At 41.0% G+C, this 13,900-nt stretch overlaps 1 protein-coding gene across 1 annotated transcript; it reads left to right on the forward strand.

The window, feature by feature from the left end:
- The first annotated feature begins 3,759 nt into the window (after nucleotides 1–3,759).
- LOC139373801 (endonuclease, polyU-specific C) lies at nucleotides 3,760–13,896 on the forward strand. Its single transcript, XM_071114811.1, has 8 exons — nucleotides 3,760–4,310; nucleotides 4,725–4,796; nucleotides 5,373–5,472; nucleotides 5,835–5,946; nucleotides 6,177–6,298; nucleotides 7,431–7,537; nucleotides 12,467–12,617; nucleotides 12,836–13,896. The coding sequence occupies exons 1-8, from the start codon at nucleotides 4,300–4,302 to the stop codon at nucleotides 13,094–13,096; spliced, it is 936 nt and encodes a 311-aa protein (XP_070970912.1). The 5' UTR covers nucleotides 3,760–4,299; the 3' UTR covers nucleotides 13,097–13,896.
- The last annotated feature ends 4 nt before the right edge of the window (nucleotides 13,897–13,900 follow it).

A 13,900-nucleotide genomic window follows, 5' to 3' on the forward strand; every position in this document is an offset into this window, starting at 1 on the left:
TCTAAGAGGGTGCCCATGGTTACGTATTTAGGGTTGTACCTGGTAGGTTCCTTGATAATTTGTGTGAGATTGAGGGCATCTAGCTTAGATTTTAGGACAGCCGGGGTGTTAAGCATATTCCAGTTTAGGTCACTTAACAGTATGAACTATGAAGATAGATGGGGGGGTAATCAATTCACATATGGTGTCCAGGGCACAGCTGGGGGCTGAATAATAAAATTCTATATTTTTTTTAAATATTACAAATATGAAGCTACATTACCGGTCCAAAGTTTTTGAACGCCTACTCACTCAGGGGTTTTTCTTTATTCTTACTAGTCTTTACATTGCAGAATAATGGTGAAGACATCAAAACTGTGAAATCATGTAGTAATCAAAAAAGTGTCAGTATATATTTTATACTTAAGATTCTTCAAATAGGCACGCTTTAACTTGATGAAAACTTTGCACACTCTTGGCATTCTCTCAACCAGCTTCATGAGGTAGTCACCTGGGATGCATTTCAGTGAACAGGTGTACCTTCTTAAAAGTGAATTTGTGGAATTTCTTTCATTTGTGCCAATCAGTTGTGTTGTAACAAGGTAGAGGGGATATACAGAAGATAGCCCTTTTTGGTAAAATACCAAGTCCATATTATGGCAAGAACAGCTCAATAAAGCGAAGAGAAACGACAGTCCATCATTACTTTAAGACATGAAGGCCAGTCAATACAGAACATTTCAAGAACTTTTAAAGTTTCTTCAAGTGCAAAAACGATAAAGCTCTATGATGCAACTGGCTCTCATGAGGACTGCCACAGGAAAAGAAGACCCAGAGTTACCTCTGCTGCAGAGGATAAATTCATTAGAATTACCAGCCTCAGAAATTGCAGCCCAAATAAATGCTCTACAGAGTTCAAGTAGACACATCTCAACATAAACTGTTCAGAGGAGACTCAGTGAATCAGGCTTTCATGGTCGAATTGCTGTAAAGAAACCACTACTAAAGGACAACAATAAGAAGAATATACTTCCTTTGGCCAAGAAACATTAGACAAGTGGAAATTTGTCCTTTGGTCTGGAGTCCAAATTGGAGATTTTTGATTCCAACCGCGTCATTGTGAGATGTTGAACTTTTTGAGGATCTGGGGACCCATGCCAAATCGTTTCAGTCTCCTGAGGGGGGAAAGGTGTTGCTGTGCCCTCTTCACAACTTTCTTGGTGTGTTTGGACCATGATAGTTTGTTGGTGAGGTGGACAATAAGGAACTTGAATCTCAACCCGCTCCACTACATCGTGTTCGGCCCTCCTTTTCCTGTAGTCCATGATCATCTCCTTTGCCTTGCTCATCTTGAGGGAGAGGTTTTTGTCCAGGCACCACACTGCCAGGTCTCTGACCTCCTCCCTATAGGCTGTCTCATCGTTGTCGGTGATCAGGCCTACCACCGTTGTGTCGTCAGCAAACTTAATGATGGTGTTGGAGTCGTGCTTGGCCAAGCAGTCGTGGGTGAACAGGAACTAAGCACGCACCCCTGAGGGGCCCACGTGTTGAGGATCAGTGTGGCAGATGTTTTTGCTTACCCTTACCACCTGGGGGCGACGTGTCAGGAAGTCCAGGATCCAGTTGCAGAGGGAGGTGTTTAGTCCCAGGGTCCTTAGCTTAGTGATGAGCTTTGTGGGCACTATGGTGTTGAATGCTGAGCTGTAGGCAATGAACAGCATTCTCACATAGCTGTTCATTTTGTCCAGGTGAGAAAGGGCAGTGTGGAGTGCGATTGAGATTGTGTCATCTGTGGAACTGTTGGGGTGGTATGCAAGTTGGAGTGGGTCTAGGGTTTCCAGGATGATGGTGTTGATGTGAGCCATGACCAGCCTTTCAAAGCACTTCATGGCTACCGACATGAGTGTTACGGGGCGGTAGTCATTTAGGAAGGTTACCTTCACTTTCTTGGGCGCAGGGACTATGGTGGTCTGTTTGAAATATGTAGGCATTACAGACTCGGTCAGGGAGAGGTTGAAAATGTCAGTGAAGACACTTGCCAGTTGGTCCACGCATGCTCTGAGTACATGTCCTGGTAATCCGTCTGGCCCCGCGGCCTTTTGAATCCTGACCTGTTTAAAAGTCTTGCTCACATCACCTACGGAGAGCGTGATCACGCAGTCATCCGGAACAGTTGGTGCTCTCATGCATGTTTCAGTTTTGCTTGCCTCGAAGTGAGCATAGAAGGCATTTAGCCGTCTGGTAGGCTCACATCACTGGGCAGCTCGCATCTGTGTTTCCCTTTGTAGTCCGTAATAGTTTTCAAGTCCTGCCACATCCGACGATCATCAGAGTCGGTGTAGTAGGATTCAATCTTAGTCCTGTATTGATGCTTTGCATGTCTGATGTTTGTCGGAAGGCATTGCGGGATTTCTTATAAGCATCCAGATTAGTGTCCCACTCCTTGAAAGCGGCAGCTCTAGCTTTTAGCTCGGTGCGGATGTTGCCTGTAATCCATGGCTTCTGGTTGGGATATGTACGTACGCTCACTGTGGGAATGACGTCGTCGAAGCACTTATTGATGAAGCCGTTGACTGAGGTGGCATACTCCTCAATGCCATTGGATGAATCCTGGAACATATTCCAGTCTGTACTAGCATAGTCCTGTAGCATAGCATACACATCATCTGACCAGTTCTGTAGTCAGCGAGTCACTGGTACTTTCTGCTTTAGTTTTTGCTTGTAAGCAGGATTCAGGAGTATTTAATTATGGTCAGATTTTCCAAATGGAGGGCGAGGGAGAGAGTTGTACGCGTCTCTGTGTGTGGAGTAAAGATGGTCTAGAGATGTTTTTCCTCTGGTTGCACATGTGACATGCTGTTAGAAATTAGGTCTAAAGGATTTAAATTTGTCTGCATTAACACTTAAGGATCGTACCCTTTTTTTCAATTTTCGCCTAAAATGACATACCCAAATTTGTAGCTCAGGACCTGAAGCAAGGATATGCATATCCATTTGAAGGGAAACACTTTGAAGTTTGTGGAAATGTGAAATTAATGTAGCAGAATATAGCACATTAGATCTGGTAAAAGATAATACATAATAATGTTATTTTTTGTTCCATCGTCTTTAAAATTCAAGAGAAATGCCATAATGTATTATTGCAATTTAGGCGCAATTTAGATTTCGGCCACTAGATGACAGCAGTGTGTTTGCAAAGTTTCATGTTCATCCAGTGAAGCATGGCAATACTGGACAATATTTTGTAACAAGTCTGCCCAAATGTGCTGAATTGATCAATTGATACATTTTCAAGTACATAACTAGAGAACATAGAAAAATTATATGGTAATACAAAATTGAAGTTTACACACTCCCAGGAATGTCATACATGATCATTAGCTTATACATCTAGATGGCCCGGGCGGGATGGGTGTGGAGCCAGAGACAGCAGGGGTTCAAACTGTAGAACCTAGTTCCTACATTTGAATATAAAAATAGATTTGATCAAACATAACTATGCAACGTTTTATCTCTGGGGCCCACAGGATGACACATCAGAGCACAGCACTCTCCACAAACAATAGCATGGTATTTATTCACTGTAGTAGCTACTGTAAATTGGACAGTGCAATTAGATTCACGAGAATTTAAGCTTTCTGCCCATATAAGACATGTCTATGTCCTGGAAAGTTTGCTGTTACTTACAACTGTCATGCTAATCACATTAGCTCACGCACGTTAGCTCAACTTTCCCGGTATAGGGACACCCATCCTGTAGAGGTTTTAAAGTCCCCGGCCACTACGAGCGCTGTTTTTGCGTCTTTTACTTATGGTTTGGTACACCAGCTTCAAACAGCTGAACATAATATATTTTTGGTTGTGGTAAAGATATTTCACAGCGCTTTAGATGGTACAGTCATTTTCTACACTATAACGTTACTTTCTTGTTTTGTCACATACACTGAAATTAGGCGAACAATTATAAGTTTAGCAACCAGGAAATGGCGGAGCGATTTCTAGATGGGGCATCTTTAAGAGGCCTGTTATTTGAATAAAAATAAATGACCAGTCCGACAAAATAATTTGATGTTGTGACTATTTTCAACAGAAATGCAAGAGCGCTTTGGCTATAGCTTACTTACAGCCATTTGCTACACAGTTTCTTCCTCTACGCGCACGCGCGGTTTGTGACAATGTTTTTTGTCGACTGTATGTATATACAGTGTTTCGGGTGGAGGGGCAGAGTTATTGTTGCAATCGTTCAAGACAACTTTGAACACAGCATACCTCTGGACCTCGAAAATTGTAAACTACCAAAAGCCTACATTTGGAGGTACTATGGCACTACGGTAAGATAACGTTTTATTTTAATTATTATTTTTTGAATCACAGCATAACTTTCACTGCATTCATTTAAAAACATCACTGACTGAACCATGTCTGAACAAGTTGAGAATGTTGCCTGTGTTTGCACTCTGTTCTGTTCTCCATTGCGTAATTTATGAAGAATGTTGTTATGTATGTTATTGCCATAGAGTAGTGAGAAAAGTCCAAAACATGCACTACATGCATAACCAACATCTTTCAATAGTGATTGTCAATAGGTTATGGATTGACCATGGAGTCAATCAGTTAATTTAGAGTTGTTGTTTAAAAAAAAACTTTTTTCGATGTATTAAAGGAATTGAATGCATCCATGTTTTAAAACCTTTCTATGGAAATCTGTTACCACAATATTATGTTTAAAATTGTGTAATCTACAGGTCTGCTCTGCTAGGATGTGGATTGCTTGTCATTTTGCTGGCAGTGGTGTTCCACCCTTTGGATGCAGCAAGGTATATGAATCACTGGAGATGACATTTGCTCACTCTACTGTTCATCTGTGTTTCTGATAATCTAGCACATAATCCAGTCCAATGTAGCCTTTAGTTTAAACCATCCGATTTCATTGCATTGACTGTTATTATTGTATGAATGTGGATCTTCCTAAAATATTCACGAGATATTCTGTATTATACCATAATAACAGAAATCAAAATAATTAAAAGCAAATCCAATGAATAGACAAACACTATTGGTTCATGACTACTTTCAAGGGTCTGTGTTTTTAGAAATGTACAAATAATACATAGTATTTTAATAGTGCTTTTCTCAGACACCAAAATGCTTTTACAATAGGCAGTTTTAAGGAAAACAAAACAAACCTGGGGTAGAGTAAAGATCACAAGTTCACTGTTGCTTCACTCAGAATCATGATGGGTTCAACATGGATTTAAAAGCCTTAGTAACTATTGCTTACATGGACATTACTAATCTGGTTATTACAATATTTCTATACGTGATTATTATATACTTATAACATAATTATTACACTTTATTATAAAACATGATTTGCTCTCCTGTTGTTGTAGTCAGGCAATAAACCAAGAGTTGTCAGACCTCTTCAATGAGCTCTGGAAGCTGGATGTGAACCGCATGAAGCCTGGGACTGACTATACCATCTCTGTGCAGGTGGGATATGACTAGGGCCCCCATGACTAGAGTTTTCCCTGACCACCTTACCTGACACACATTCCATTATTAGTTACAGGCTATAATTAGGAGCTGGACAGGAACAAACTCCTGGCCCTAATTTGCCCCGCATAAGTAGGCCTCCTGGACAGGAAAACCTCCGAAATGTCCCTCCTAAAATGGCCTGCTCAGGAAAAATTCCAGTCCCTAATAAAATACCCCTCCCTAAGATGTAGGCTCACTCAAGAAAAACTCCTGTCCTTATACTGAAATAAGTCACATAAGAAGAAGGCCTAGCCTATGTTATTTTGACATGAGGAAAGTGTTTAGTTGTTGGTGTATGTATGTGTCGTCCACTCCAGGGCAAAGCTGGCTATGTCTCTCAAGGCAGTAACCATGCCAGGGACCATGCCTCATCGCCTCTCTTCTCCAATGTCAATGAGAACAAACTGAAGACCATTACTACCTTCTCCCGTAAGTATCTGTGTCTACATCAAAATTGTCAAACAAATTGTTTGAACTGAATATATGAACTGAATTTAGTTGTGAACTGAAGTCGTCTCAAATAGATTACACTTGTTAGTGTTTTTCTGAGACTTTAGAATTACTTAAAAATTACTTTCTGTTACTTTCAAATGCCTTTCTAATGGCTTTCTGTGACTTTAAATCTCTTATTTGATGTCTTCAACGACATTCCGCTGCAGGCTTCATGAAGCTCCTGGACAACTATGAGAGGTCAACAGGCGTGGCAGAGCATGTCAGCCGAGAAGAGGTCACAGAGAACAATCTCTTCCTGGATGCCGTTCTGAACACAGAGGTCATGAAGGTACAGCAGAACATGTCACCTAAATTGCCTACAATTGGTATAGTGGTCCTGTGTGGCTCAGTTGTTAAGAGCGTGGCTGAGGTTCGCTTCAGAAGTATTGTATATTTTCGCCGATTCCATATCGATACTGTGACTTCCAAATATCGATTTGTAAAAACAAATAAAACATGTTTTGAACACTTTTTTCTCAAAAACTTGCTTTCTCATGTCTCTCTCTTCAAATTCTCTCCTCTCTCTTCAATTCAAATTCTATTGGTTACATACACATGTTTAGCAGATGTTAATGCGGGTGTAGTGAAATGCTTGTGCTTCTAGCTCCGACAGTGCAGTAATATCTAACAAGTAATATCTAACAATTACACAACTTATACCAATACACACAAATCTAGTAAAGGAATGAAATGAATATAAAAATATTTGGACGAGCAATGTCAGAGATGGGTAATGCAAGATATGTAGAAAGTATTACTTGTTCCTCTGCAGCAGACAGTTAGTGAGCAATATGTTTGGAACATTGGATCACAATAAAATCGCAGTATCAAATTGCAATACATATAGAATTGTGATGCATAAATAATTGTGATACAGAATCGCAATCCAAATCATATTGGCACCAAAGTATTGTGAGGTCCCTGGCAATTCCCTGCCCTAAGCTATATGCATAAGTGCTTTTGGGTTTGCCTGAACAGAGTGTTTGTGAGGGGACTCCCATGCTCTACATAAGGTCAGTAACTACTCTGTGAAACCAAACTCTAGAGGGAGTATTGGCTCTTCCTGTCACACTCTGTTCTTGGATGACCATGGCCACGATGTTAGGAGAAAAACACAGGGAACAATGCAGTACATCTAAAACATCTGGAGAGTCTTGGCACGCTGTCTTGGCTGGGGCCTCTTTCTCAAATAAAGACCTTACAGCCTGTGGGGACACATGTTCAAAATGTGTTTAATACAACTTATCATTTTGAGATGAACATTTCTAAGAAAATTATAACAGGCAAGTAAAACACAATTTCTGTCAAATTGTGTTTTACCCTCTTATGCATAATTGTGACATCTCACATTGACAATATGGACAGAGAGGAGTTTGGTGTGTGTCACCTGGTGAATTTATTTATGTATGTTTTTCCCACAGCATGCCCACAGGTATCTGGTTAGCAAGGGCCACTCCCAATCAGACCTGAGGACGTTCAAGCGTCAGCTGTACACCATCTGGTTCGACCTCTACTACAGAAGTGGAAGGTAAGAATTGGGGAGTATTCATTAGTGCACACCATAGTGAAACATTTTGCAACAGAAAACATGCTGCAATTGTACAACATATGCTAGTTCTGCAATAAACAACATACTATCAAAGGGATGCACAAAGGATAATTAAATATGACATGGTACACAGTGAACAAGTGCTCATGGCAAACAATGTCAAAAAGAAAATAATTTGTCAAAGAAGAGAAGACGAATTCTGACATTTCACATACGCATAAAGATAACAATTAAATAATTCACATAATCTACAGGGTTTCAAACGTTCATCAAACACAAACTAAACTCACTTTTGCTGCAATCATGTCCATCCCGGAAACTTGTATTGAACGCATGATTTGTTCAGCTAACACTCTTTATTTGAAACACAGTGTCCCAGGAGAAAGTGTAGACATTCATCTGCACTGATCTGAAATGGGAAGTCTCCAAATACATCAAGGTTTTTTTAAGGAACGGTGTTGGGTAGTAGTGAACTACATGTATTTGAACCTGTAATTTTTCTACATTTTGCAGTAGCTTGGTGGTAGATGAACTAAATTCAAATCTTGGTTGTGTTTTCAGTAGGTACTTTTCTGCCATGTAGTAGTTGAGTTAACACCTGGAACTACACACTACGTTTTTTGAAGGCAAAAATGTCCTTTATTTTTTATTCATTTATTTTTGTTGTGAAACCAGCCTTATTCTCACTTGAACTATAGTTTTTGTGTTTAATAGGCTAACTTACACATTATGTTAACAACTGACTTCAGAGTGATCTGTTCTTGCAATTTGTAGTCTAAGACATTTTAGTAGTTTGCATGAAGTGAACAACTTTTTTCAGAGTAACTTTAAATCAAATCAAATCCAATTTTATTGGTCACATATACTTGTTTTGCAGATGCTATTGCGGGTGTGGTGAAATGCTTGTGTTTCTAGCTCGAACAGTGCAGCAATATCGAACAAGTAATATCTGACAATTTCACAACAATACACACAAATCCAGAGTAAAGGAATGGAATTAAGAATATATAACTATTTGGACGAGCAATGTCGGAGCGGCATGGACTAAGATACAATAGAATAGAATACAGTATATACATATGAGAGGAGTAATGCAAAATATGTAAACATTATTAAAGTGACCAGTGTTCCATTATTAAAGTGGCCAGTGATTTCAAGTCTATGTATAGAGGGCATCAGCCTCTAAGGTGCTACTGATGGTTATTTAACAGTCTGATGGCCTTGAGATAGAAGCTGTTTTTCAGTCTCTTGATCCCAGTGTAACAGTTTAACTTTAGTCCGTCCCCTCGCCCCTACCCAGGCTCGAACCAGGAACCCTCTGCACAACATAGACAACTGACACCCACGAAGCATCGTTACCCATCGCTCCACAAAAGCCGCGGCCCTTGCAAAGCAAGGGGAACCACTACTTCAAGGTCTCGGAGCGAGTGACGTCACCGATTGAAACGCTATTAGCGCGCACCACCGCTACCTAGCTAGCCATTTCACATCGGTTACACTCAACCCCCTTTTGACCTCCTCCTTTTCCGCAGCAACCAGTGATCCGGGTCAACAGCATCAATGTAACAGTTTAACTTTAGTCCGTCCCCTCGCCCCTACCCAGGCTCGAACCCGGGACCCTCTGCACACACCGGCAACAGTCACCCACGAAGCATCGTTACCCATCGCGCCACAAAAGCTGCGGCCCTTGCAGTGCAAGGGGAACCACTACTTCAAGGTCTCAGAGCGAGTGACGGCACCGATTGAAACATTATTAGCGCGCACCACCGCTAACTAGCTAGCCATTTCACATCGGTTACACCAGCTTTGATGCACCTGTACTGATGCTCGCCTTCTGGATGATAGCGGGGTGAACAGTCAGTGGCTTGAGTGGTTGTTGTCCTTGATGATCTTTTTAGCCTTCCTGTGACATTGGGTGCTGTAGGTGTCCTGGAAGGTAGGTAGTTTGGTCTGGTGATGCGATGGGCAGACCGCACCACCCTCTTGAGAGCCCTGCGGTTGTGGGCAGTGCAGTTACCATACCAGGCAGTGATACAGCCTGACAGAATGCTCTCGATTGTGCATCTGTAAAAGTTTGTGAGGATTTTAGGTGCCAAGCCAAATTTCTTCAGCACACTGAGTTTGAGTCCTTCACAACACTGTCTGTGTGGGTGGACCATTTCAGTTTGTCCACTGCGCTCCGGTCGATGTGGATAGTGGGGTGCTCCCTGTGCTGTTTCCTGAAGTCCACAAATCAGCTCCTTTGTTTTGTCGACGTTGAGTGAGAGTTTATTTTTCGGGCCCTCACCTTCTCCCTGTAGGCTGTCTCATCATTGTCGGTAATCAGGCCTACTACTGTTGTGTCGTTTGCAAACTTGATGATTGGGAGTACAGGGACAGGGAGTACAGAAGGGGGCTGAGCACGCACCCTTTTGGGGACCCTGTGTTGAAAATCAGCGAAGTGGAGGTGTTGTCTCCTACCTTCACCGCCTGGGGGTGGCCCATCAGGAAGTCCAGGACCTAGTTGCACAAGGCGGGTTTCAGACCCAGGGCCCCGGGCTTAATGATGAGCTTGGAGGGTACTATAGTGTTGAATGCTGAGCTATAGTCAATGAACAGCATTCTTACATAGGTATTCCTCTTGTCCAGATGGGATAGGGCAGTGTGCAGTGCGATGGCGATTGCATTGTCTGTGGATATATTGGGAGGTAAATAAATTGAAGTGTGTCTAGGGTGTCAGGTAAGGTGGAGGTGATATGATCCTTGACTAGTCTCTCAAAGCACTTCATGATGACAGAAGTGAGTGCTACAGGGCGATAGTCATGTAGTTCAGTTACCTTTGATTTATTGGGTACAGGAACAATGGTGGGCATCTTGAAGCATGTGGGGACAGCAGACTGGGATAGGGAGAGATTGAATATGTCCATAAACACTCCAGCCAGCTGGTCTGTGCATGCTCTGAGGACGCGGCTAGGGATGCCGTATGGGCCAGCAGCCTTGCAAGGGTTAACACACTTAAATGTCTTACTCACTTTGGCCATGGAGAAGGAGAGCCCACAGTCCTTGGTAGCGTGGTGTTGGTGGCACTGAAGAAGGTGTTTAGCTTGTCTGGAAGCAAGATGTCTGTGTCCGCGACGGTTAAGTAAACTATGTTTTTTTAAGGGTAGCTTTGGTGTAGTTTAACTTCTTCCAGTTTGAAGTAATTAGTAGCTTTGTAAACTATATTTTCAGAGTAGCTTCCCCAACACTGCTAATGAATAGGGTGTTTTCCCTCTAGCAGGGCCTATCATCAATGAATAGGCTAGGATATTCTACACGCAACAGACTGATGACAGAACACACACTCGCATCACTAGCTAAGAGAGAGCAGGGTTGTAATCATTAGTCCAAATAGTTGCAAAATGCAACATTTTGCAACTAAAATGAGAGTTTCTATTGGACAAATTCAGGTAGGTCCCTTCCCGTTCCATGTTAGAAACGTTTTGCAACAGAATCGGCATAATGAATTCACCTCCAGGCGATCCAGTGCGAGGGAGAGAGGAGGGTTTCATTTATACTACACAACTTTCCCCAGGCCTTTATAGCTTATCGACTAGTCAGGCTATTACACAGTTAATAATATGTTTTGTGATAATTGCACTGTGATTTAATGTTGTGGGGTAAATAAATAAAAAAATAACATTGTTAAATATCGTTTTTCGGTTTGGGATTTTTGTTAATGTTAAGGATCCCAATTTTGTTTAACAATTTTAACATTTAAATGTTCACACCCCTATACTATACTGTACTTAACTATACTCTATTGTACTGTACTGTAGCCTACTGTACTGAACTGTACTGAACTTTACTGTACTTTACTGTACTGTACAGGACTGTACTCTGCTATACAAACTTGTGAAACATAGACATCTATGATTGGTTTAGATTTGGTCTGGTCCGGACTGACCAAATTTGTCTTGTCTTGTTTGTGTGCGGAGCTCGTTAGAATAAGTGTGCTTTGCAAGTGTTCATTTTTACATTTACAGTTACATTTTGGTAATTTAGTAGACGCTCTTATCCAGAGCGACTTACATTCAACTTTCATTCAACTAAGGTAGATAAATAACCACATATTAGGTTCATAGTAAGTAAAACATTTATGTAACCGTTACTGAGAATGTTGTTGAAGTGTTCTGTTGGTTTTGACAGAAGACTTTTAAAGCTTTTAAAAAGCGCAACTGAAAGATGGGGACAGTAATAAATATTTCATACTGCAATCTTTACTGCATACTGCAGTAATACTGCATACTGCATACTTTAGTTATAGAAATTATTCTTACTTTAATTGTAAATAACTATTTTAAATGTGATATAAATGCCTTCTTCATTGACATGTAGATAGATACATTATATACGGTTGAAATTTGTCCGTAGAAACAATTACCAAAAAAAATACATGTTTTCAATATCCTGAAAATACGTATTTTCAACATCCGGAAAGTACATATTTCAACTTTCATTCAGAACCGAAAATGAACCAGATTTCAACGTCCGGAAAATGTGTATTTTAGACATTCTTTCAACATAATTGTGCACACTAGATCCTACATGTGTTGATTTGTAGGGAAGAGTCAGGTAATAAGCCACTTTTTACCACTGAGGAAACTTTCTGATATTGCTCCAAGTATGATACATGGTGGGTCCTTATCTAATTATATATTTAATGACCTGTTTATTATTGTAATTCCAGCTCACCAGTATTTTTGTCCAGAAGATGTGGACCATATCCTGTCACTTGCTCACTGCTTCTCTCCAGCAGTTTGGCTGTTTGTTGAGGAACTTTTTGACCACCATTTCTGGAGTTTGAAATAACATTGGAATTGCCACCACATTTTTGTTTGTTACGTTGTGTGAAATGTGTCTTATCCCAGTCTGTTGTTCATTTGACAGTAAGGACTCGTGCGGATTTGAGCATGTGTTTGTTGGAGAGACTAAATTCGGAAATGAGATTGCTGGTTTCCATAACTGGGTCCAGTTCTACCTGCAGGAGAAGAGCAGGAATTTGGACTACAAGGGATACAAAGCCAGGGACCATGACATAGTAAGAGTCCTTTTCAGCCCTTTTCAAACATGTAACATTGATCAACATTTCCTTTACTTTGACAGGATATCAAAAACTTCACTCTCACTGCAGCTTTAAACATGTCGAATTCATGTTCAATTATGCTTGTTCCCAACCCACACAAACCAATTTTATGAATTGACTTTTGTCTAACAAAGATGTCCCTCACTCTTTCTCACTTACTCACACACACACAGCCTGACCAAGACGACCACGTCCTGAACCTCCAGTTCAGCTGGCACGGTTTGGTGAAGCCGGTGGGCAGTGCCTTCGTGGGGGCCAGTCCGGAGTTTGAGATGGCCCTGTACACCATCATCTTCCTCATCAACACACATCGGAGCACCACAGTAGTGGTCAACATTGACGAATGTCAGCTGGAGGTGGTGGTGGTCAGGCACGGGCGCTCCATTGGGACAGCCTACCCCAAACTGCTTAGCAGCAACAACAGACACCTGTAGTTGGAGGCATCAAACACACGCACACAAGCATAGATTTATGAATAAGACTCTGCACACACACACACACACACACTGTTTTGGACTGGGCATTTAACCAGGCCAGTTTGCTTCACAATTAGGCACATAACCATTCTTTAGCTGACTGCACTGTGTAATCTGCACAACAGGAACATAAATGGACACATCTGATACTCAGGGCATGCATGTGTAAGATATAAAACCATGGACTTGTGTTGTAAAGTCTGATGTTTTCCTACAAGTTGAAAAGTTAAGGTAAAGAACATGTTTCAGAAGAAGAAAGAAAGTTTAACACACTGTCTGATTTCAACAGCACAACAGCAGTGACTCATTGCAATGTCGTGCCTCATTTAAATAAACCATTTATAGAATTTGTTTATAAGCCATGTCATGAAGTCTAAATTAAGCATTCTGTAAATATGGCCCTTCCCAACATGCACTGCCCACCTGGACACCTGCTTGGCCAATGTGTAGGGTTTTATAAGTGCCTATGTCAAGGCACAATAATTATTTCAATACAAGCCATTCTACCATTTTCCAAATGTGCTCATGCAACCAGTAGCCCATACTGTAATAAAATGTGCATTACCGAGTCAAACGTTGGTCAATGTATTATTGCATTCTCTATATGTGCAGTCATGAACAGCCAGTTATGAATAGGCTAGCCTACTTATGCAATTGGTTAGTATATGCTACTATAAAATGTTTCTGTCATTTACCCTTTAAAGTAACTGTCCATTGTTTCCCGATTTCTATTAAATATGACCTATAATTAATTACAATATG

Source organism: Oncorhynchus clarkii, chromosome 2 (assembly GCF_045791955.1).
Source record: "Oncorhynchus clarkii lewisi isolate Uvic-CL-2024 chromosome 2, UVic_Ocla_1.0, whole genome shotgun sequence".
Classification (NCBI taxonomy): Eukaryota; Metazoa; Chordata; class Actinopteri; order Salmoniformes; family Salmonidae; genus Oncorhynchus; species Oncorhynchus clarkii.